At 38.4% G+C, this 25,840-nt stretch overlaps 1 protein-coding gene across 1 annotated transcript in view; it reads right to left on the reverse strand.

Annotated features, from left to right (window-relative positions):
* Nucleotides 1–25,840, reverse strand: part of prex2 (phosphatidylinositol-3,4,5-trisphosphate-dependent Rac exchange factor 2) — a 98,240-nt gene that overhangs the window by 24,697 nt on the left and 47,703 nt on the right. The window contains exons 19-35 of the mRNA XM_083530154.1: nt 25,409–25,494; nt 22,384–22,520; nt 20,777–20,894; nt 19,649–19,833; nt 16,174–16,335; nt 12,575–12,797; nt 12,282–12,489; nt 10,926–11,105; nt 10,572–10,666; nt 10,146–10,228; nt 9,370–9,460; nt 8,643–8,771; nt 7,418–7,459; nt 5,912–6,114; nt 3,004–3,106; nt 2,722–2,865; nt 1,543–1,657 (exon numbers count right to left, since the gene is read on the reverse strand). Coding sequence (XP_083386280.1) covers nt 1,543–1,657; nt 2,722–2,865; nt 3,004–3,106; nt 5,912–6,114; nt 7,418–7,459; nt 8,643–8,771; nt 9,370–9,460; nt 10,146–10,228; nt 10,572–10,666; nt 10,926–11,105; nt 12,282–12,489; nt 12,575–12,797; nt 16,174–16,335; nt 19,649–19,833; nt 20,777–20,894; nt 22,384–22,520; nt 25,409–25,494 — 2,304 coding nt within the window. The remainder of the gene's footprint in view (nt 1–1,542; nt 1,658–2,721; nt 2,866–3,003; nt 3,107–5,911; nt 6,115–7,417; nt 7,460–8,642; nt 8,772–9,369; nt 9,461–10,145; nt 10,229–10,571; nt 10,667–10,925; nt 11,106–12,281; nt 12,490–12,574; nt 12,798–16,173; nt 16,336–19,648; nt 19,834–20,776; nt 20,895–22,383; nt 22,521–25,408; nt 25,495–25,840) is intronic.

Consider the following 25,840-nt stretch of genomic DNA (forward strand, 5'->3'; position numbering starts at 1 on the left):
AGTTCTTTCATTTTAGGTACACGGTTTATGTCCATACATTTGCTTACACATGTGCTTAGAATAACACAAAAGCACACTCTGCACAATACGGAGTGTGTGCCCTGCCTGACATCTGGAGTTATTACAGGAGAACAAAGTGACTTTCCAAATACCGCGACACAGCAGAAAGAGGTAAACGACTCAGCATTTTTAATAATAAAAGAAAGGGGGAAAAAGGTTGGAATGTGACAAGGCCATATTTCTTTACTACGGAATGCTTTCCTGTCTCTTTATCATATTCCCACCAATCTCTTTGGGGATTCTGTGATGTTATCTTGGGTCAGCTCTCCGATGTTATGTATTTTTTAATTTATCATCACACTTTTGATATGACGATGGGTTCCCCTCTTGAGTCTGGTTCCTCTCAAGTTTTCTTCCTCATAATATCTAAGAGAGTTTTTTATTGTCACAGTTGCCCCAGGCTGCTTCTCAGGGATAAACACACATCATTTACTTACTGTATATTACATTTTTATTGTTCAATAATTCTTACGTTTTGTAAAGCTGCTTTGAGACAATGTCCATTGTGAAAAGCGCTATAGAAATAAAGTTACACTTGAACTATGTTAAAATAAAGAGAGAGATAAATATCAGTTTTATTCATCTCTGGGCTAAGGCTTGTGGAAATTATAATTTTATTATATTCTAGGGGTCTGGGGGAAATCAGAAGTAAGAGATCATTAAAGCAAGGCCACACCTCTGCACTGGAGCATAAAGGCCACACCTCCTGCATTGAGACACAGAGGCCACACTTCCTTCACTGGGACTAATACAGAGTCCAAACCTCCTTTACTGGGACTATTGCGGAAGCCACACCTCCTTCACAGGGACTATTACAGAAGCCACACCTCCTTCACAGGGACTATTGCAGAAGCCACACCTCCTTCACAGGGACTATTGCAGAAGCCACACCTCCTTCACAGGGACTATTGCAGAAGCCACACCTCCTTCACTGGGACTATTGCAGAAGCCACACCTCCTTCACTGGGACTATTGCAGAAGTCACACCTCCTTCACTGGGACTAATACAGAAGCCACACCTCTTTCACTGGGACTAATACAGAAGCCACACCTCCTTCACTGGGACTATTACAGAAGCCACACCTCCTTCACTTGGACTAATACAGAGGCCACACCTCCACTGAATCTGACAAATGCATAGGCCACACCCACCTGCAAGTTGTACACAGAGGCCAATCATTTCTCACTGATAATAACAATAATAGGCACAAAGACCACACCTAAAAAAGCTGCCAAAGCTCTGGAAATGATATGAATATAACGGCTACACCTCCTTTACTGGGACTCACAGCAAACAGGACACAGACAGACACTGATTCTGCCTGGACACCGATTAAAATGTTTTGTACTCTTTAAATAAAAATATGCAGACAACACCAAAAATATATGAGTATATCATTGCCAACTTTACAAAATAAGGCGTTTCTCCAATTCAACACAAAGTGAATAGGCTGCTGAAGTCTAAACCTGAGAGTGCTGTACCTGAGTCTCTTGTAGTACTGTTTGACCTTCTCGAGTGACGTGGCGTTGATCTGAGCCTGATGCTCCTCCACCGAGACACTGTCTCTGTAGTAATAACCCTCCATGCTCTCCAGTGCTACAAAATAAAAATGCATTCATTTATCATCATTTAAGTGCATGCCTGAATAATGGAATTTTTTATTACATTTTTTTAATTTTTATACATTTTATAAATAAGTCTATTGTGTAACTCTATCATAAAGTTTATAGTAAAGGCTGTAATATATCCATGTCCATAATAAGGAATAAAATATTTGAGGGTGGGCTGGAATAAGTTTTAATAATGAGGTTGTATTCTTTTTATCCATTTCTAGTTACATTCAATGCTATTAATTATCCACGAGACAGGTTTGATCACTTTTAAAACATCTCTAAACCCTCGTTCTTTCACCCGTCTCATTTTCTCTCGCTTGAAGTTATTAAGAGAAAAAAGGAAAAAAGAAAAAAGCTTGGTCAGCATCTATGAAACGGCAAAATCAACAATCCTGGAGATTTTCTCCTGGGGAAACTGTACAGGTAGGAAGCTTTGCATTAAATTAATAATAAATAAACATCTCCTGCGTGTAAACAATATTAGCATGTAGAACATCCGCTATTTAAATCCCTTTGCAATGAATGTGTAAGAAATAAAATGAGAAATAATTTCCAGAAATACTTTTTTTAATGGTCTTACATTTGGTGTATTGTAATTTTAGTGTAATGTAAATGTAATCTGTATTAGATATTAAAAACATTATATCAGACAAAAGCATTGGGACACCTGACTTATGTGGTTTTTCCCCAAACTGTTGGAGGCACACAACTGTCTGAGATGTCTTTGGATGTGCAATGTTTTTTTTTCTTTGCATTGCCCTTGTGCACAAAACCAGCTCCATGAAGATATGCTTTAAATATGTTGGAGTGGAAGATCTCCTGCTATAAGAGTTATGGGCTTTGCTCAAGGGTCCTGCAGTGGCAGCTTAGTGGTGGTGGGATTTGAACTCATTACCTTCTCATCAGAACATCTCAACTGAGCCACTTAGTTTCCCTTTACACTTAAGATAAGAAGATTTTCCCCCAGCAACAGTAAGCAAAAAAAAGAGGTTTCTTTCTGGATTTCACAAATAAACACACACACATACACACACTTTTTGGACGTACCCTGAGTGAATAGGACGGGGTGGATCCTGAATCCGTCACCGTGTCTCAGTCTCTGAGGCAGCTGCTCGAAGTAAAAACCCTCTAGATAAAAATACACCTTCATGGCCTGCCTCTTACCCTCCACCTGGTAGGAGATAGGCATGTCTGTGTGCACACACACACACACACACACACACACACACACACACACACACACACACACACACGCAGACATCACACACCAGATCACATCATGACCGAACCGAGCTAAAGTTTCCGATTTAAAACTGATACCCCACTCACTGGCAACGAGGGGCTCTCCTTCGAAACGTCTGAAATGAAAGGTCACCTTCTCGAGATCCAACAGTGCAACCTGCGTGTCCTCCAGCATGGCCTGTTCATCGGTCTAAAAGAACCATGGACAGCACCATATATAACACCTTCTGTATTGTCACAGTGATTGCACGTAAGTGGTTGTGTAATTGTCATTTTATTCTGAAGGATCCTGAAGGATCAGTTTCTGCTCAGAACTTCTGAACACTGGAGCATCTCATCTATTAATTCTTTCAGTGTGTTTCTGAGCCATGCAATGGTGAAGAAAGCTCGAATACCCACCAATCCTCTTTACTGCTTTAGATCTTATGCATCTTTGAGTATACTCATTTTACTGATCTAGTGCTTGCAAGAACCTGACGTAACATCATTTCTGGGCACGTTTGTGCTTCTCTAGGTGGAGCACAGGTTTTTTCTAAACTACAGTATCTGCAGGCTGGGCAATGAGCATATAGTAATAAAAGAGTACATTAATACTCATATGCATTTTAAAACGTGTTTATTTGTGGTCACTACAAAACCGAACACTGAAAACAGTGAAAAAGTCCCCTGTTTTCATTTAATGGCTTCCCTTTCCCATTACCGTGGTCTTCTCTGAGCTTCTGAAGGATTTGGAAAAGAAGCATTAAACAGGCTTTGGGAAGCGATTTCCTCTGGGCTACACAGTTTAACCTCTTCTTTCGGTACATGGTACAGCAGATAAGAGTGAAAAGCTCATAGTGTAGAAAATGTGCATTTTTCAAACCACTTCTGCTAGAAGATACCAGAGAGCAAGATCTCTATTTGCTATACCATCATTAAATTACTATGAATCTGGTAGAATGGACCACAAATCCATAGCCTGAGGCATGCAATGAAATAAAAACATGTGCTTTTACACAATCCCAAACAACAAAAAAGTAGTCTGAGGGTCTGGTAAAACATCCGCAAAAACACCTTGTATACATACATTACTTTTGGTATTGTTTTGAACGCTGGAGGTCATCCATTAATCGCAGAACCACATCTATGTGCATGTAGGCAACCTAGTTTTCTTGGGTGTTTGTTTAGTTTTGAGCCAGTTATGTTGAATAGATTTCTTTTATATTGTGCATGTTTTTTTTTCCTTTTGATCTTGTTATTCGGAGTATAAAGATCTATGTTAAATAGATATCAAAGCAGTGTATCACACCTAATATTTTCTGCTTTGGCTTTTATTACCCTGTCCCACAAGTCAATTTGTTTCTTTCTTTCTTTCACATAATTTTGCAAAATAAATTCTTATTTATTTTGGTGTCAAAGCTGGAAAAACAATGATGAGGTCAATCATATATACAGTATTATTGAACATACTATAACTAACATACACAAACAATTTTGAAAAGAATTCAAGATGGTGAAAAATATAATTAGCTGGAAATTGATGTTAAAAAGTTTGTTGAACTCGTCTCAGGCTTCTTCATTGTACTTGATTCAAACATTAGGAATTTAAACATACATAAAAAATTGGCTCAAATACGATCCAATGTTGGTGCCAAAGTGTTTGGAGTACTTGTCCTAAATTTGGTCCAAATGTTCAGTAGAACCTTTTGAATATGCATACCAAATTTACAACATTTACACAATCCAAGCCAGAAGAAAGAGAAGTAGAATACAACAATAGGGTACCCGAGGCACATTAGGGGGCCAAGCACCAAAAGTGCCTCAGGTACCCTATTGTTGTATTCTACTTCTCTTTCTACTTCTCTTTTACTTTCCATTGGAACATCATCTGGGAAATATTGGAAATAATCCAATTTGAAATTTACAGGAATTTATTAGAATTTTTTTATTGGAAATTTATATTAACTGTATTGTATACAAACATCAATTATAAACATTTTGTTTGGTCATAAACTAAAATGAATGCAAATTAATACAGATTTCAAAAAATGACATTTTTGGCTGATTTAATTGTTAGTATAATTTTGTTGCACAGCTGCTTACACAGTGCAAGGAAGTTTTAAACATACAAACGTATGTAATATTTATGTAATTTATGTGAATTATCACAGACAGTTTTTGACATTATTTTGTGTGCAGGATTCAAGAAATGATGAGTGCTATGTTATGAAGCGCGGCGCAGTGCATGTAGGGGGTGTGGCCTTAATAACCCTTCAGTAAATGTGCTGTGTGCATGTGACTGATGAATGTGCAGGTAGAAATTTAACTGAAATTGCATTTAATCTGGTCATTTTAACCAGAGATCATCCGGCGTGATTTTTTTCAACTGCATTCAAGTTTCCTTTTATAGGCTCACCTGCAATTTTGTAAATTCCCAGTTTATTGAATCCAGTTAATTCCCATAAAAATTTCCAGTCTTGAAAATTCCTGGAATTTTGCAACCCTACTTGTGACACCACTGACACCTAAATAACAAATTCCAATAACTTAAAGTAATGGCACCTCATTCAAGATCAAGAATGTAGGCTATTCATGTAAAAAATAAAAACTATTATGGTTGAACATTTCAATTTGAACGTGACAATATTCGGATTTCGAACATTTTGCTGCTCAGAAAGTCAACGTGGTGTGAGAAGGACCCTAAAGTTTAGTTTGAGTCCTTGAATTTAAAAAAAAAATATTCTTCAAACTGTCTCCGACCAACCCGAATCCAAAGCTCGGTCAAATCAGCTTTCAGATCAGATTCTCAGATTCACCTCAGATGTGTGCAACTATCAAGGGAAGTGACCGAACTAGATCTGATCCCCCTTAATCCGATTCCCGACTCTGAAATGTCATCCAAAACAAACCACAGCTGCAGTGCTAAATACGGATGTCTCCTGTGAGCCGTGTTCCCAGACACATGCAATCTTCATCTCTCTCACACACACACACACCAACACACACACTTATTTACCAGGTTGGGGGAAAGAAGGGATTGGAAGTGCAACAGAAGGCCGGTGTGGGAGATCTGCTCCAACCAACGACGACTCTCCTGAGCGTCACGTTCTCCTCCAATCACCCGATTCAAAACGGCCAGCAGGTGCTCCGCAAAACTACACACAGCTCCCACCAAACTCTGACTAAACACCATGTCTCTCCTCAGCTGGATCTCAGAGTCTGACAGACACAGAGAAGAAAACCACATATAAATGTTCGCTTTGGGTTTGACATATTTTTATAATTATATAAAACAACAACAAAGCCAATGTATTCATGTACTTTATTACTGTACTTAAGTAATTTTTTGTCTACTTTCTAGTTTTACTGAGTATCAAACTACATCTATGATTCATAATATGAACTTTTTACTCCACTATATTTTCATTACAGTGACTGTTACCAATTACATTTTGCACTGCTGTTGTATATCATTAAAGTTCAACACTCCCTGACCAACATCTGCTGACTGTGAGTGACTTTTCATCCCTGCTGGCCTCATTTTCAGTCCAAAAAAAGTTTGAATAAATTCCAACAACTTTGAGAACCAGCTTTTGTTGACTGAGACTGAGAGGTGCATCAAATCACAGTCAGCTCAGATTTTTTAGTAACGAAGTAAGTTGGCAGTAAGGGATCTACACTTTTACTTAAGTATGATTTTCAAGCACTCCTTACATCTCCAAACAAAGCAGTCAATAATATGAAAAGAAACTGAAAAAGGAGAGGAAAGACAAAGGAAAGGACAGATAGATACACACAAAGAGCTCTGCTATAGAGATCTGACCTCAACCCTATACACCTTTGGGATAAACTGGAATGCTGACTGCACCCCAGGCCTTCTCACCTCACCTACATCAGTATCTGACTTTACTAATGTCCTTATAGCTGATTAGGCACATTATTATAACAGCAAATGAGATCTTAATGTGGAATGTGATGTTCGAAAAGCACATAGAATTCACAGGTCAGATGCCTTTTTTGTCAAAATAGTGAGGACAGACGGACGGACGGACAGACAGACAGACAGACAGACAGACAGACAGACAGACAGACAGACAGACAGACAGACAGACAGAGAGATATGATGTGAACATGATGAGAAAAAAGAAGGCGTTCGAGAGAAAAAGAGAAAACCAAGCACTTGCTATAAGGTTTGTCAAATGGTTTATTAATGTATGCATAAATTATTCATGCGTATATTAGAAAGACCAGAGAGCCCGAAAATAAAGACCAAAAGGATACACACACACACTCACACACACAAAATTCCAAATGATAGAGGAGAGAGCAAAAAAAAACCCAGAAAGTAACAGAAGTGACAGAAAGATCTTGAGAAACAAGCAAGAGAAAGGTCGAGAGGAAACAACAAACGGACGTGGGCCAGAGAAAGGATTTGACTGAGATAATGGCATGAAAGAAATGGAAAGATGATTAAAAGGAGATCTAAAAACATCTCTATGAGTGGAAGTGAAGTGATACGTACCTGTGTACTGGAGTAACACCAACAGCAGCCTTGCTTTGATTTCTGAAAAATAAAGAAAAAAAACGCAAAAGAAATCAGTCAATTATTTTTAAAGTGGAATTTTTGAAGATCTCCCTTCTCAGGCCATGTGTGTGTGTGTGTGTGTGTGTGTGTGTGTGTGTGTGTGTGTGTGTGTGTGGTCCAGAGCTGTCAAATTTCCTTTATATAATATTTAATTCCTGAATAAAAAAATAGTCTTTGAATGTATTTCCACATACACAAGATGACCCAAAACTTAACCATTGAGCTCTATCTATCCATCCATCCATTCATCCATCCATCCATCCATCCATCCATCCATCCATCCATAAGTATGAGGTTATAAATGTCAGTAATAGTTCTAATGTAATTTTTTTTATTTTTTATTATTATTAATTTTGATTCATATTGATGTCAGTAATGTGTCTGCTGTTTAGCTTTACCCTGGTCATATGTTTTATTTGATGCCAGAGACTCGAATTAGTCGTTTCTATGGAAACTACCCACCACATTAATCCCCAGACAGAGTGGGAGTAAGAATGTTTGATTATAGTATATGAATATTTAAATATATGATTTAAATAATGTATTTAATATACAACAATTTGATTGTTTCTGATGGCCCTTGTGCACACACACTCACACACACACAAGCAAATATAAATACACAAAAACACATGCAAACACACAGAGATACACATACAAGCAAATGCAAACAAACCTATATGCGCACACACACACACACACACACACACACACACACACACACACACACACACATAATCAGACATGTACACACAAACATACACACGCATACATAAACATATTCACTCACAGTCTTTTCTCCCACACACACATAAACAGAGACACATGAACACACAAACATGCACACGCATACACACATACATAATAACTCACACATCTTTCTAAACAGACACAAACACACACATAAACAAAGATACAAGGAAACAAATATGCATGCGTGCAAACACACACATACACACACACACACACAAACAGGGACACATGAACACAAACATACATACGCATACACACATACATATGCACTCACACTCTCTTTCTCTCACACACACACACACACACACATAATCAAGTTAAATTTTGTGTGTGTGTGTGTGTGTGTGTGTGTGTGTGTGTGTGTGTGTGTGTCTGAGTGAGCAAAACGCCACAAAAACAGCAGTCTGACCTTCCACAAACTTGCCAATGGTGTGTGTAAGAGCCTGAACACTGCTTGGGAGGTTCCACGGATCCTGTTTAACGTGAAGTCGCAGTTTTTTGGTGCAGTTGACTTTGGGCTCCATGTCCTGGTGAAATTCTGTTCACACACACACACACACACACACACACACAGACTTTGAAACTCAGCCGTGAAAGCGACTTCAGCATGCAGGGGATTAGGAATTCGAAACAACTGGGATTATTCCATAATCTGCTTCTCTCATTCTGAGAGGGATTAGGAAACACTGGTATCATAGTGGGGCCACACACATGTGAAAACACACACACACACACACACACACACCCCAGCAATCAAGTACCAGAATGTGATCTTAAGTATAGTGAAATGATGTTTCCTAAAAAAATTGTGTAACTAAAATGTCTGTTACGTTGTAAAAGATTGCAAATTGCAGGAAGTACAGAAACTGCAGGAAGTTTAGGAAGTGCATGAAGTTTAGAAAGTACATGAAGTATGGGAAGTGAAAAGATTTACGGTGCAATCTACAGCCAGTGAAATTGAAAAAAAGATGCACAAAAAAAACATTTCTAGCAAACAAACAAAGCAACAAACCAACCACATGAGGATATTAAACCTTAAAAATCAATGTACAAATTCTCCATTAAAAAATAAACAATTCTCTGCATGAAGAAAGAGCGAGAGAAGAGAGAGAAAGAAGAAAAGGGTTTTATTTTACCTTGTAGTCCTCGACCTGGTGTGAAACATTTTGTCTGTTCAAAGACCCGAGCCACTGTCACCCCCTTCAGTAGGCTCATCATAGACTCCACCTGCAAAAACCATCATCATCATCATCGTTAATAATTTACATCAGACTACATTAAATAAGAAGTTTATCGTGGTCATAATTGAGGATAATCCACATGTACATAAACACTGACCACCAAAAAGGCTTTGGTTTTAAAGAAAAAGAAAAAAATCATGTGGAAGTTCAGGACTAAACCTCCAAACCTCAATCTGCAAGGCCCCCACACTTCCTGCTTCACCCCCAAAGTGAATGTATAAGTCACTCTCTACCATTTTTTTTTTACTACTGAGTTTATAGAAAGAAAGAAAGAAAGAAAGAAAGAAAGAAAGAAAGAAAGAAAGAAAGAAAGAAAGAACGAAAGAACGAAAGAACGAAAGAAAGAGGACATGATCATACTGTAGTTTGTTGCTTTAATCAGTTACGTTGCACATCAGAGCAGCAGCAGCTTGTGATTAGTTGATTGTGCTGCCAATCACTTTATATACCTCTTACATTCAAAATCTTTTATTTACTTAATCCAATACCGAGTGATTTCTGTTAAATAAGTCACATTTTCCAGTCACAAACTGTCTGCTCTGATACATATATCACAGGAAACAGGGTATATCTAGCATGTGTGTGTGTGTGTGTGTGTGTGTGTGTGTGTGTGTGTGTGTGTGTGTGTGTGTGTGTGTGTGTGTGTGTGTGTGTGACAAAAGCATACACACCTGGCTAAACAGATGCTCTAGGAAGCCATGGAGCTTCTTCTGCTTGTCTGGAGATATCCACATACTGGCTGGCATCTCGTCTCCTGTGTGTGTGTGTGTGTGTGTGTGTGTGTGTGTGTGTGTGTGTGTGTGTGTGTGTGTGTGTGCGAGAACGATAGGAGTTCATTAGGCCACAGAGACAGATGACAGAGGCTTGATTCTAATAGAGCAGAACAGTGGTGGCGTGAGATCCATGTAGCTCTTTCATGGCTGCTGCTAAGCAATTAGCCAGTAACGGCTATCGACTAGACACAGATGTAACTTTGGCAGCGTCCTAATTCAGCTGTCAGAGGAGAGAACAGGCTGAGATTCACACACATGAAGAACAGGGTGTGTTTGTTTGTGTATGTGTATGTGTGTGTGTGTGTGTGTGTGTGTGTGTGTTACCTGAGTCCATCTCGTCACTGTGGACATAAGAGCTGCAGTGGCTGCTGCAGATGCTGGTAAAGGAGGCGATGGAATTCCTGTTACTGTTACAGTCACTGCAAAAAAACAACACCAGAGTGTTACAGATTCAGTGATACAGTAGTGTGTGTGTGTGTGTGTGTGTGTGTGTGTGTGTGTGTGTGTGTGTGTGTGTGTGTGTGTGTGTGTGTGTGTGTGTGTGTGCGGGTGAGTGAGTGTGTGTGTGTGTGTGTGTGCGTGTGTGTGTGTGTGTGCGTGTGTGTGTGTGTGTGTGTGTGTGCGTGTGTACGCGTGTGTACGCGTGTGCGTGTGTGCGCGTGTGTGTGCGTGTGAGACCTGTAGGAGTCTCGGTTGCTGATGGTGTCGTGACCCGAGTCCTCCTGCTCGTCTCCCGTCACGTTGAAACACACTCGCTTCCCGTTCCGCTCTCCTCGTTCACACTCACTCTCTGCCGAGATGAAGCTCTCAGAAGGCTTTCCCTCAGGGCTGCTAGGGTGCGTGATGGACGAGAGCAAACTAAGGAGGATAGAGTGAAAGAGAAATGTTAGAAAATTCTAAAAGGTACAATAAAAAAACAGAAAAAATTTGAAGGAATAAATCAAAGAATCAAATGTGTAGAAAGAAAGAAAGAAAGAAAGAAAGAAAGAAAGAAAGAAAGAAAGAAAGAAAGAAAGAAAGAAAGAAAGAAAGAAAGAAAGAAAGAAAGAAAGAAAGAAACAGACATAGACAAGACATACAAACAGACAGACAGGCTAACAGATTGACAGAGAGGCAGACATACATACAGACATACAGACAGACAGACAGACAGACAGACAGACAGACAGACAGACGGACAGATGGACAGACAGACAGACATGCGGATGGACAAACAGACAGGCAGACAGACAAACAGAGACAGATGGACAGACAGACAGACAGACAGACAGACAGACAGACAGACAGACAGACAGACAGCTGGATGGACAGACAGACAGGAAAAAAGACACAGAGGCAGACAGACAGAGAGACAGACAGACAGACAGACAGACAGACAGACAGACAGACAGACAGACAGACAGACAGGCATCTGAATCTGGGTTGTAGCTGTATTCATTTGGCCTGGAGATGCAGAGATACAGTGAGAAACTCATTAGGATCTCATTATTGAGAGGAAAGTCATTAACCCTCACTGGCCCTCACACCATTCCACTGAACTGCACATAAACTCCCACTGAGCTTCAGTACAAATACATAAACCACACCAACATACAAATTTACCACACAATGTAATGGTTCCTAATGAGGACTGAAAAAGCTCGTTCAAATGCTCATCAGTCCTGATCTAACACTTCTCTGAGCAACAGTTCCACTTCTGCTCTGTGCTTCTCTCGACTTGTTTTCTTCTGGAAATGACTTAATAGCATCCTATTTTCTGTTCAACATTAACCTGCTCATCAACAATGATGAGGGCATCAGTACGGTCAGATCAGGATGCATCACTTTCCACATAGAGCCACAACTCAACAAAAACACAAAAACAATCTGGACAAAAGTACTGGAACACCTAAGTTTTCCAGCCATATGTGCTTTTTCCCCAAAACTGTCAGCACAAAGGTGGAGGCCCACACTCATATAGGACGTCTTTGGATTAAGGAGCAGTACATTTTGAATGTGCAAAAAACAATTCTCCCACCTCATGTATAAACTTACTCATGAATCTGTCCAGTGTAGCACTCCATCTCCTTCACTGCTGTGTTGAGTTTAGTGAGAAGTTTGTGGTACGCATCGACAGTGAGCAGGTCTTCCTCTCGCAGCAGGAAACGCAGGCCGTGTCCCTCGGTCCGGCCCAGACTGTGTCCCGACGGTGCAGCCATGCTGGTGATGCAGTGCTGCACATGCACCATAGGATTCAGCTTACCTAAAAAAAAAACACATTCGTTTTGTGAATTGTTCATGATATTGAGCGATACGAATGAGTATAATCTTGGTGTGTCCCATCTCACCCTGCTCTGCACTGGGATTCCCTTTCTCCAGCGTGGAATTCTTCCTGTTGTCCAGCTGCACACCGAAAGCACTTCCCAGAGATGTTGTGGTCTTGGGGTAGGACACTTCCATCACATTGATGTGGCAGTTTGTTGGGCAGAAATCGCTGCTGTGAAGAGGCGACACTTTGGTCTTGGCTTGTTTGAACGTAGGCCACGCTCGGTTTTTCAGCACACGGGAAAACTGAGGAGCAGAAAGTTAACATGAGAAGATGGACAAATGGTTATGTAAGAAGATCTCATGTACAGACTGTTTTGTGTTTTGAGAAATCCACAGATGGAAAATTCAATTGAATTGAAAATTCACAGTAGAACATGCAGTGAAATTCTTTGTACTAGTCTTTGACATACTGTAGAATGGAATAAAAGAATAAAATGAAATACTGTAGCTAAAAAAAATTAATACATAACAGAAAATGGAATAAAAAAAATTGAGGAATGGAATAATTATAATATAAGCAGTATTAATTGAGTAATTAATCATCTAAAATTTATAGAATTTTTTTATAAAAACAATTAGAATTATAGAATAGAATATAGGAAGGTAGAGAGAGTCTGACTTGGTAAAGTGGGAGAAAAAAAGTCATCTTTAACATTCCAATTATCTCTGTTTTATATTTCAACACTTGTATAGATTCATAGCAACATATGTACAGCTATGCAGCTGTAGCACTTCAGACGTCAGGAACATCAGCCTGTTTTGAGGGGTGTCTCAATTATTAAATCCTTTTAGTGCACTAAAACGTTTCCAAATCATTATTCAAACCTATTTCATGTCCAGGTTGTTACAGACTCAAAATCCTACTCCTCACTGACTTTTTGGCAATTTAATGAAAGTGCTACTTGACAACGTATGTGCTAATTGATCTGAATCAAATCACCTGCTGCACTAAACACACAAGCCAAAGTAAAATCTGGCAGACAGTTAAATGACTGTTGCTAGTACATTAGCACACACAAATTAACTGATTCAACTGACTACCTTGTAAGTAACCAGGCTTTTCTATCAAGTTAGCAAAGCTTGGTACGATCCATAAAAAAAAAAAAAAAAAAAAAAAGATACCGCTAGCTAAACTGTATATCTAGACAAACAACTGTTGAAAGAAACTGTTTGTTCATGGCAAATAAATTTGTCTGTTACCTTAGGATTTTAAACAAAAAGACGCTAGCTAGACATGCGCTGTAAATTTCATGAGTGATAAAAGAAGACGGAACACCACAGCAACAACTGTTTTGACTGCACACCCTTGATTGTTTCGCTCATGCAATGAACTATCTAACTAGCGCTAATCAGTTAGGGGGTACTAACAATAGATATAAGCATAGCTAGAAACCATTTTGTGTTACATTTAACATAGTTGGGACATTTTAGAACCTGCCACGGTGGCTTCAGTTGTGTTCGAGCTAATTCTACTTCAGAGCACGACTGCTAACAGTGGGGAAGCGATGTCTGTTGATAAAATGCATGACTCATCCATCACCAGCACCATCTCCAGCTGGTGGACCACATGCTCATTTACCTTGCTACAACATAATAGATAATCAACTTGGTGCCAAAACAAGGCCTTTAACAAACAAGACACACGTTTCTGGATGTTGTACATGTACACTTCTCTGAAAAATCAGCCGCTTTCTGCACCTACAAAAACTCATTTTACCATAATATTTTTATTGTCTGAGAAAATGCGGAAAAATTGTAGCCTAAACGTAGCTGCCAATGTGAAGTTGTAGCTCGGTTAAGGCTCTGGATTGTTGATCGGTCGGTTGAGGGTTCAGACCCAAGCACTTTCAAGCTGCCACTGTTGGGCCTTTGAGCAAGGCCTTTAACCCCCTTCTACTCCAGGGGGGCTGTAACATGGCTGGCCCTGCTCTTTTGCTGTCCTGTAATGTATACTGTATGTGACAAGGAAATGCCTTAAAATCCCGTAAAATTTCAGCTGGATGCATTGCAGTCACGCCTTTAGTTTCCTTTATTTCTGCTATCATTACTAACCACTGGAAAGAAAACAGGCTCCATTTAAGAAAATGACTCAAATGAGTGGGGTACTTTCACCAAACTTCACAATGCTTTGACCTTTTAGAACTGTAACTATTCCTGCAGACTCAATCCTATACTTTGGGGCATGGGGAAATGGTAGCTCAGCAGAATATGGTGTTGGACTTCAAATCCCAGCGCCAACAAGCTGCCACTGCTGAAGCAAGACCCTTAGCCCTCAACCTGATAATTGTATGTCGTAACCTCGTAAGTGGGTGTAGAAGGGTGTATACTGAATGGCATAAATGTAAATGGAGACCACATAATAACAAATGCACATTAATTAATGTCAACAATAGCAAAAAGGCATAGACACAATGCCTACTAGATGAGAACAGGATTGTTATTGATGTAGTGTTGATTCATTTTGTTTAAAAAAGTTGCTATAGGTTTAAAGGGAGCCCTTTTTTTTGTCAAGTGCATGTCCTTTATACTGGAATGTGATTGGCTCATAGCTTTTATGATGCAATAACACCACCTGGATGCATGTTTAATACTCTATAACACAAGCTCTCCCTTTTGTTTTTCACTGATATGAACATTTTTCGCACCTTGACCGGCCTGAGAGTAAAATTCAGGTATAAGAGCAACATTTCACCGTTCCACTAACCAGTGTCATCATTTCAAAACGTACTTCACCAATTAGAATCCTGGCCCTGGAACCAGATCCTTCCTTATGACAGCTGTGTGTATACACAGGCACTTTTATTAATCACTGGAGATGGAAATAGACCATCGTCCGTCAGAACGAACTGTTCTGAATCATTTAATGATCAGCTTAAAATGGTCTGACCGTGATTTTAGATATACTACAGCACATTATTTTTAATGCTCATGACAAATTTACTCAAATTTTACAGGCAGTAGATCTACAGGGACCAAAAATCAGTTTCCTGCTTCAGCACCCGGCCTTGAAATAGAGCGAGCTTCCCATTTATGCAGGAGGAAGATGATGGAAAATGGCAAGACTAGGTTTTAGGTGCTGATTATGACCAGTAAAGATAGGATAGGAAAAAAAAGAAAAAAAAATACAGGAATACAGGGATCAGGAAGGGGAGTATAGTGTAAACAATAGCTGACAAATCTTGGAATCAATCCATTTGATTCTTTATATGGACACAACTTTTTGAGCCTGATTGGTCAGAAGGTTGATTATTGGATAGCAAACTGTTCTTTTTTCAATCTTGTCTGATAATTAATTTAATGTCATTATTAATATATGCAATACATTTCTGGCAACTCTGTAAGAGCATTCCACACTGATTCTCCATCCCGATTGGTCGATTATGAAACGTTGCGATTTCTATAGTAACAGCTAATTCACTTGGACTTCAGCAGTTGTTGTTTATCATGATCAGATTTTAACATTGTATTGTTATTTCACAAAGCAAAACTGTTAATACTCTTTACGTTTTTTGTACATTTGCCAATTCGGGAAGGAGTCTCCAGTATCAGTGCTTCTTAATAGCCGAAGCCGTTTCCAAAATGTGCTCTTAATGTGTGAGTATGTGGATAATGTTTGTACCTTCCTGTAGTTGGTGATGCGGCGGTTGATGTGCTCAAGTCGTTCTGCGCACATCGTATTAAACCTGAGCTGCAGTTCCTCCGGGACAAGCACAGAGCTGGAGTTTATCTGGCTGCACGTCTGCACCAGCTGCTCGTCATTCCGAGCCAAGGCTTCGAGGATCTGAAGAGAAAAAGTGGAAGAAACAGAAAAGGAAATGTAAGAAAATGTAGAACACTGTAATGTAAACTCAGACTGATACATACGGTAAGTGGGTGCATCTAATTTATAAATAAATACAATAAGTATGTGTATATAATATACACCAATCAGGCATAACATTATGACCACCTGCTTAATATCGTATTGGTCCCCTTTTTGCTGCCAAAACAGTCCTACCCTGTGCATTCTGACACATTTCTATCAGAACCTGCAATAAGTTCTTCAGCAGTTTGAGCTGCAGGAGCTTGCCTGTTGGGTCAGACCACATGGATCAGCCTTTGCTTCCCACATGCATCAATAAACCTTGGCTGCCCAAGACCCTGTTGCCGGTTTTCCAGTATTTATTCCTTGGGCTATTTTTAATAGATACTAACTACTGCCCTTAAGTGACCCCACAATCAAGGCTTCTTGACTTGACTTAACTTGACAAGAGCTGCAGGTTTGGAGATGCTCTGACCCAGTCATCTAGCTATCACGATTTTTCAAACTCGCTCAAATCCTTACGCTCGCCCATTTTTCCTGCTTCCAACACGTCAAATTTGAGAATAAACGTTCACCTTCTCACCTCACCTACATCAGTACCTGACTTTACTAACACTCTTGTCTAGTGGAATCTAGTGGAACATCTACCAATGGGAGGTTATTATAACAGCAAATGTGGAGTGATGTTCAAATGGTCAAGTGGTCAAGTGCTCAAATATTTCTCCATGCATAGTGTAGATAGTAAATACAGTATGAATAACAACACAACAGTATTACTGTACAAATGAACTTTCATATCTCTTTAAGGAAATATGAGCTTCTACCATGCAAATAAAGGTAATTAGGCAATAAAGCACAATACCATAAAGACTTACAGACCTGTGCTTTATATTTGCTTAATATTTTATATATATTTGCAGTTTCTTTCAAGGAGCAAAGGTGTTAATTCATCACGTTACTCAGCAAGCTCTGGTTAAGTAGCTCTATGTCCTTTGTTCCCAGCTCATCAACCATCCAATGCATCTGCACTTCCAGGTTAGATATACAATTATTTGTTCGGTGGATGCTTTTATCCATATGCACTTTAAGCAAAATCTCTTCTGGTTATGCCACTAATGAAATAAACACCATTTACCATTTACTCTAAAGAATGCTGATCGAGCTTGGTGTCCAATTATTTATGCCTAATTATATTTCCACACAAGTTTTGAGCTACCGTTTTAGTATTGTATCGTACAAACTGTATATTTTTGTTTATCTGAAAATAAGATGTCCAGAGCCTCAGAATTATTTGGTTTTGTGGTTGTTAAAATGCATGTACTGCTATCTATATATATGTCTATATCTATGTAGTATCCACAACACATTTCTTTTCGTACCATCCTTAACTCACATTTGCACTACTGTACATTCCAATCATATTTATATTCTATATAATGTATCATACATACATTCATACTTGTACATAACTATATCATGCCAGTATATTATCTTCTGACATGTCTATCTACTGCACCTTCTGTACCTTGCACAATGACAAAGTTGAATCTAATCTAAACTAATCTAATCTAATCTAATCTAATCTAATCTATATACAAATTATACCAAAGGATATAACAGAAATAATAACAATAAAAAAACAGTAATTTTGTGAAGCTAATATTTTTTTTCTAAGACATGCTATAGACTGGGATCATTCTGAACAGGAATTAGGGTTATAGTTTGAAACCTTTTATATATGTGGGTGAATAGATTATAATAAGGTTGTATTGACTTGGACTTCTCTTAGCATTGGCATTTGTATTTGGACTTGTCTCTTGACTGTGACGTCTGGTCTCGATGTCATCCGAGATGATTATGTTTGTGTTATCATTTCCTTATGCGCACATCAGGTTTACGAGTTTTTTAGAGACTATAGCCTTAATCGTTAGAGCAATGCATAAAAAATCATGCCAACTAGCTGAAGTAAAGGCTTGGCTATGAAAAGGATTTGATGGTTTTCGGTCTAAATCTTACATTTGGATGCTGTATTGAATTGGCCTAGGACTTGCACTTGAAAATACCATGCTCTATTTTACTAGTTCATTAGTGTATTTAAATTGAATACAGACTTATTCTACTCTTCACTGAGCCAACTCTGATTGCCTAAACTGGTGGTTATACACTTTCCCCTATACACTATGTCAACACCAAGCATGTCCTGGATGACGTTGTTTTTCTTTATGGTTGCTTAATGGCATATTTGAACTCTGGGATTACAAATATTTGGTTAATAGGACAAATAATTGTCAAGCTACCAATCATATCATATTATCGGGGTAGGGTAGCTTAATGATTAAGGTATTGGGCTTACACCAAGCTGCCACTTCTGGTCCCCTGAGAAAGGCCCTTAGCCCCATAGATACTCAGCTGTATAAATGAGTTGCTCTGGATAAGGGCGCCTGCCAAATGCCAAATGGCATAAATGGAAATATCATATCTTTATTCTTTTTTGGAACATTAAGAGTACCTTATACACTGGATTTGGTTCTACATGTTTTAGTTTTGTTTAAATTTGATTCAACACTTCGCAATACTTCAATAAAGTCACAAAGAAAACATATATCATGGATTCTTCTTGGTTCCCAGTAAAAAAAACATTTCTACCAAGATTGCTGTTGGTCCTGTTTAAGTCACAAAAACAGTCCCCGTACAGGCACAGACACTTAAACTCACTTCCTGTCCTTAAAAAAAATAAAAAATCTGCCAAAAAACAGCTTCCTCGACACCCACCATCCACCACCACCCCACCCCACACCTGTCTGAAACTTTGCAACGCCAAGGAAAATTTCATTGGAGCTCCGGGCTACACATCCAAAATGGAGAAGTGCCAAGAAATTGAGGTGAAGCAATCAAGACATAAAACAGCATGCCAAATACGTTAAAGTCACATGTTCGCTGTTAAAATATGGTAATAACACAAGTGTTACTGTCTGAAAGACATATGTGTCAGAACAAATAAATACACATCTGTGGATAAAATAAACAGATAAATGTTACACGTCTTGTTATGGACATGAAACCCTAATGGCCCTCCGCTCCACCTCTTTCTGTAGTTCTCAGAAATACAATTATTAATCCAGCCAGTGTTAAAGAAGTTAGATAGCAAATAAATGCCTGTGCCACATTACAAGATTTAGATCGTTCAAATCAATGTGGAAAATTCTATTTTATTTTAGATATATACAATTATTAATCATCAATCTATTAATCATGCGGTGTGTGCTAAAAAAAAGCAGTGATATTTCCATACCTTAGCTGTGAGACTGAAGAAGCCTTTAGGCTCCACCATCTTCTCCAGCACATGACACTTGATCCCGGCCGTGCTGTCGTACTCGTAAGCCACACCGTACTCCAGGTGCACGTTATCCACCGTCAAACTCACGTGATCCTTCTTCCCATCTATCAGAGCGATGGTATTGAACTTGTCCATGACCTCTGCGGAGCACACACAAGACAGGGTCACATAGTATACTGTAAATCAGAACCACACGCATACGGAGGATTCTTTTAATGATTATTTATTTTTTGGTTTTGCTAAAAAAGGGATTTATTTTGATGCCTCTCTAGTGTCAAATAGTGACACCTAGTCACAAGATTGGTGTGTTTTTTTAACACCCCCTCCCACATTTACCCCAAATCTTTTGGGAAGATGTTCCACTAGATTTTGGAATGTGTGAGATTTGTGTGAGATTCATTCAACCACAAGAGTGTTAGTAAAGTCAGGTACTGATGTAGGTTGAGCTGAGGAGATCTGAGGTGCAGTTTAGAGCTCTATAGCAGGAGATCTTCTACTCCACCCCATGTGAAGCATATGTAAAGCATAGAGCTGGCTTAGTGCACAATTGTGCTACAATTATATTCTCATAAATTTTTCCTCAAAATATTACAAATTCATTCTCGTGTTGCTACGACTTTAATCTTGTAGTCTTAGATTTTTTTTAATTCAATTAATTTTTTTTTTTTATTGGTTCAACGGAAACTATCACCAAAGGTGAGAGTAAAAACGTGAAAAAAGTAGAAGATGATGAAAGAAGAAGTAGGATGGTTGCATAAGAATAGGGGGTCTATGCACATTTAGTCTCCTTAAACCCAGCAAAACTGTACTAATTGCTATGTGTCTGATCAATAACTGAAAATCAGGTAACGGATTAAACCAGTAGTCATTCCAAATTCCCATCCATAGTTTGCATTTCGTAATCGATTAATCTTCACTGAAGTGAATGATTGAAATGTTTTCCCCTCTAATGAGTAGCAGGTGTGACTGCAAAAGAGAGATTCAGTGCACCACGAAAGACAAGCAGACAGCGGCGGTGAACATCATGATGATGAAAATGGCACTTAGACAGTGTGTGTGTGTGTGTTGTGTCTCTGGAAATACCTTCTACTTTACACTCAAACAACTCCCCATTCCCCTCAGTACTAGGTTTCTGGCTGGCCTTCTGTTGGTCGTCCTGTGCACTCTCACTGTTGTTATATACCCAATTAATGGAGTCTTGCTGAAATAAAAAACAACCAGATCACAAATGTTTAGACTGGGATTAGGCTTTGGGTTTATTTAGCAAAAGAAAAAAATAGTTACACCTTTAAAAAAAATAATCCATTAAATAATGTAAATAAATTATTACTAAAAGACTGAAAATAAAAAAGTGATGTACTGGATAATGTAGAAATGACATTGTTCTATGCTGCATCATGTATTATGACCATATATTGTATGTATCCTGAGTGCATTGAGGGATTTTATGAGCCCACTCGCAGTTTAGCCTGTACAAGATGTCTATATATCATCTCTACAACGTCCTCTTAATGTAATGTCCTGTGTTTGTTGTAGTCGCGTTTGTGTTATCTTGTGTTAATTTACGTTGTTTGCACTTTGGTCCTGGTGGAATGCTGTTTCGTTTCAATGTTTACTGTACTGATTATGGATGAAATGACAATAGGCACTTGACTGGACAAAAATGTTGGAGCCTCACTGGTTTGATCATTTGTATGCAGTTTATACAGTTAATTGTAGTCATTTTAAGGATGAAATGTGAAAAGTTACAATACAATGAATGGATGAACAGACTTAAGACTTATCAGACAAACAATAATAAGTAGCATAATGACAGTAAATGAAAAATTAATAGACAAAGGATAAACTAATAAAGGGATATATGATATGTGATCTTCCCGTGGGCTCACCACCTGCAGGAGGGACCGTAAGGGACGGTGCTGTGAGGATTGGGCAGCAGTCGAAGGCGGGGGCCTGCTTAGACTGCTGCCCCCGTGACCCAAATTACGGAAAGCGGGAGAAAATGAATGATTGAATGATATGTGATGGATTGACAAATATTAATGTAGCATATAAAGTATTTATTTGGATGAATGTTAAGTGATGGTTGATAAATGATTAGTGGATAAATAATCTTCTTTTTCTTTTAGCTGCTCACATATTAATTGCATAAATAAATAATAATGAATGAATAATTGTATAATTATCCATTATCCAATGTGTAATATTGTATAATTGTATAATTAAATTATAAAATCATTCATGGACTGATGGCTGACGAATGTCGGCCATTATTAATTGTAATTAATTGTAAATAAGATGTTTCATGGCTGATTGATGAATAGATGAGTAGATGATTAAAACTGTGCATGTGTGATTCATTAAAGGCTAAAGATACAATTTATTTAATCATTTATTAACTAAATAGTTGAACAGCTCACCGATTGGTGAAAAGACAAATGTGTAAATAATACAGTAGATATTTGGAAAGATGATTAATGAATGGTTACCTGAATGATCATTAAATGAATGAAAGGATGATAAATGAATGGTGACTGGAAAATCTACGACTAATAATTGGATAAATAAACAAATGGATGATTGATGAGCGCATTACCAATGCATGCTTATTATTATTATAATTGCTGCTATTGATTGTGGTAACATTGAACTCTGTAGCACACACTGTAGCGCACAAATGGTTGATTTACCTGCGTCGGTCTGCGATATTTCCTGCAGGCAGTGACATGGGCGATCACACTGGCGTGACTCTCTTTGCTCACATTAACACCGTTGACTTTAATAATGCACTGACCGGGGTGTAGACCTGCCATAGCCGCCACAGTGCCTGCAAAACAAAACACATAAATAATCACTATTGTGAGAGAGAGGGAGTGAGACGGGACTGTGGCCAATGGCAACGGTTCATTATTAACATGTTTACGAGAGCAGTCGCTCGTCTGACCTCAAACAGCGTGATTCAGGCTCCAAACTGTCGCTATTTGCGTAGGCTTTCCGTAAACTGAATGGCAGATATCATGATGGATGTCAGATAAACAAGCCAAACTCAGGAGCCAGCAAACATAAACACCCTGAACTAAGTTCAAGAGGCTTTTTTTTTTTTTTGAAGGAAGGTATAACACAACTATGCTAGGATAGAGTCAGTGTTGATCTTTGTAAGGGTTCTGTGAAAAACAATTCATTATGGTTCAAACCCAAGGTTAAATTAAACAGACAGACAGACAGACAGACAGACAGACAGACAGACAGACAGACAGACAGACAGACAGACAGACAGACAGACAGACAGATAGATAGATAGATAGATAGATAGATAGATAGATAGATAGATAGATAGATAGATAGATGCACCTGAACTACAGACAGCCAGATAGATAGATAGATAGATAGATAGATAGATAGATAGATAGATAGATAGATAGATAGATAGATAGATAGATAGATAGATAGATAGATAGATAGATAGATAGATGGATGGATGCACCTGAACTATAGCAAACGCTCTCTTTAAAGTGGTATGAAGTGCAGGAGTGCTCAGTTTGCTCTCATAGATCAGTATTTTCCATTTTTCAATACTTAAGTCCATTGAAAAGCAACTTGAGTAAAAAACTATTTAAGCAGAGACTTTACTCAAGGACAGAAGTAGTCTATTTTATTCACCACTACTTGTTGGAATCGCAGCTCCATGTCTTACAGATCCTGTATTTCAATATTACTGGTCGTCTGTTGGTTTTCCATTTGCCAATGTGAACATCGGGTTAGTCTAAAATGGCAGCAGGATAACAAGCGGACATTGCACTCATTCGTTCACGTGTGTGTGTGTGTGTGTGTGTGTGTGTGTGTGTGTGTGTGTGTGTGTGTGTGTGTGTGTGAGTGAGTAAAACGAAACTGAATCGTGACTGAAACGCTATTCCTCTCTGATATCACATCCTGCCATAAAATCATCCACTGCATGCACAGACACACTACCTCAGCTACAGATTGGCCTTGACTCCTATCTCTGAGTCTCATCATCCCATACTCTTAGGATTGGCTAGCCATTCAAAAAAATGTCTGATCTTTTCTATTCTGTTCTGCCTGTCCCTCTTTATGTCTCAAGTGATCGTCTCATCTCTCGCTCTCATTTCCTCTGTCTCATGCTGTGGCGATTTCTAAAATGAAGCCATTCCGCTGAGTGCCAGAGTGGAATAGACTTTTTTTCATGCCCCGTCTGTCAAAAACTTCAGATACCAGTAGACACAACAGAAATATCCACGATGCACTCAGATATATTCCTTTCAAACTGTTCTAAACAGGGACTTCAGTTTCTCTGATTCTGTTAGCTTATGTTTTCTAGCATTAGTGAGCTAGCAAATATTATAAACATACAACCTTTTTTCTGGCACAATACTCAGAATGAAGAAAAATTTCCGTCAGTATGGCTTGTGCTAACTTGCTAGCTAGCATCAGTCATGAAAATTTCTGAATAGAAAGTAAAATCCTTTCAGAAATTGTGCATAATGAGGTCATGTCAGCTAGCTAGAATTAATAGAGAAGACTAATCCCTGACATCAAGTTAGCCCGTTTGTTTGGTGTTTGGTATTTGGTTTGGTAGAGTCAAAATAAAACTCCTTTATAAATATGATTTATATCAGCTTAGAGGTTATCTTATGCTAGTTAGCATGCTAGGAGGGAAGCTTACACTGCATACATTTCTGGATGTCACTTAAAATTCCTTTTAGGAAATTTAGCATGTGTTTGGTAACTCGCTACCATTAGTATTTACTATTAAAATATGGCTTAGAAATCATCTAAAAAATCAGTATAGCTTGTGTTAGCTTAAAACTTGTGACTTTTTTTAATGTAATTTCAATTTTAGGATGTGATTTCAATTTTGCTTATATTCAAATTGAATTGATTTCAAGAAGGATTTCTTTCAAATAATTAATGCTGTCACGCTAGCTTATCTTAGCCAGGCAGAATTAGATTTTTATCAGCGTTATCAATTATTAATACAGTTAAAAAAGAAATTATGGATAGCAATGTCCTATTTCTATATACAGTATAAACATATAGAGAGAATCAAGAGAATCTGGAAGTGTGTGTGTGTGTGTGTGTGTGTGTGTGTGTGTGTGTGTGTGTGTGTGAGTGGGGGGGGGGGTTTGGGGGGAAATAAAGATACAGTTACTACTATAGCTGTGGTCCAGTCCCTTACCATCCTACACATCCAGCTGTGCTGGAGCTGTACTGCTCACACACAGCTTCCTGTGTCACAGCCTTTCCTTCTTTCTTGTTATACTTTCTCCTTATATCTCCTTTTTCTCTTTAAATTATTTTTAAACTAATGTAATATGTAATTTTCTCTTTATATATATTTAATATCACTCTGTTTATATCTAACTCTCTCCTCATGTCTCACATTTCAAGCTTTTTCCATGTATCTTATGTCACCCTTTCTCTCCTCACATCTTAGTCTCTTTATATCTCACTCTCCTTCTTTTTATATCTCACTCTCTCTCTCTCTCCTTAACTCTTACTCTCTCTAATTATATCTCCATTATATCACTCTCTTTTTTATATCACAATGTCAACCCTTATATCTCACTCTCCTTTCTTATATTACAATTTTTCCCCTAATATCACGCTCTCTGTCTTTATATCATACTCACTATCATTATTTCTCACTCTCTCTCTCCTTGTATTTCACACTCATTCTTTGCCTCTGTGTTTCCTCACCTCTGCCGACAGCATGCACAACAGATGGGCCGAAGCCACGGATCTGAAAACCCAGCCCATCCGCCGAGTCTGGGATCTTCACAGTTCTGCGCATACACACACAAACATACCCACACAGAAAAAAATTAATAAACAGATAAACAAACAAAAAAACTAATAAACAACAGCACCATAAGCATCTATGAGCTACAAATGAGTGTTTAAGTAATTTACTAACCAATTTAATGTAATGAGGGTTTCATTAATGAAGCCATATGAAGTGAAATCTAATAGAGTGTGTTTAATAGATAGTCAAGTTTTTCATTAAGCCTGGACTAATTAGAAATCAGAGATTTAATTTCCCGGGGACTTTCAATTCCCAATACTGCATATTTTTTCAAAGAAAAAAAACAGGACCACAGTGCTGACTAAAAGACTGATCTGTTTTAACCT

This window comes from Silurus aristotelis, assembly GCF_946808225.1.
Source record: "Silurus aristotelis genome assembly, chromosome: 25".
Taxonomy (NCBI): Eukaryota; Metazoa; Chordata; class Actinopteri; order Siluriformes; family Siluridae; genus Silurus; species Silurus aristotelis.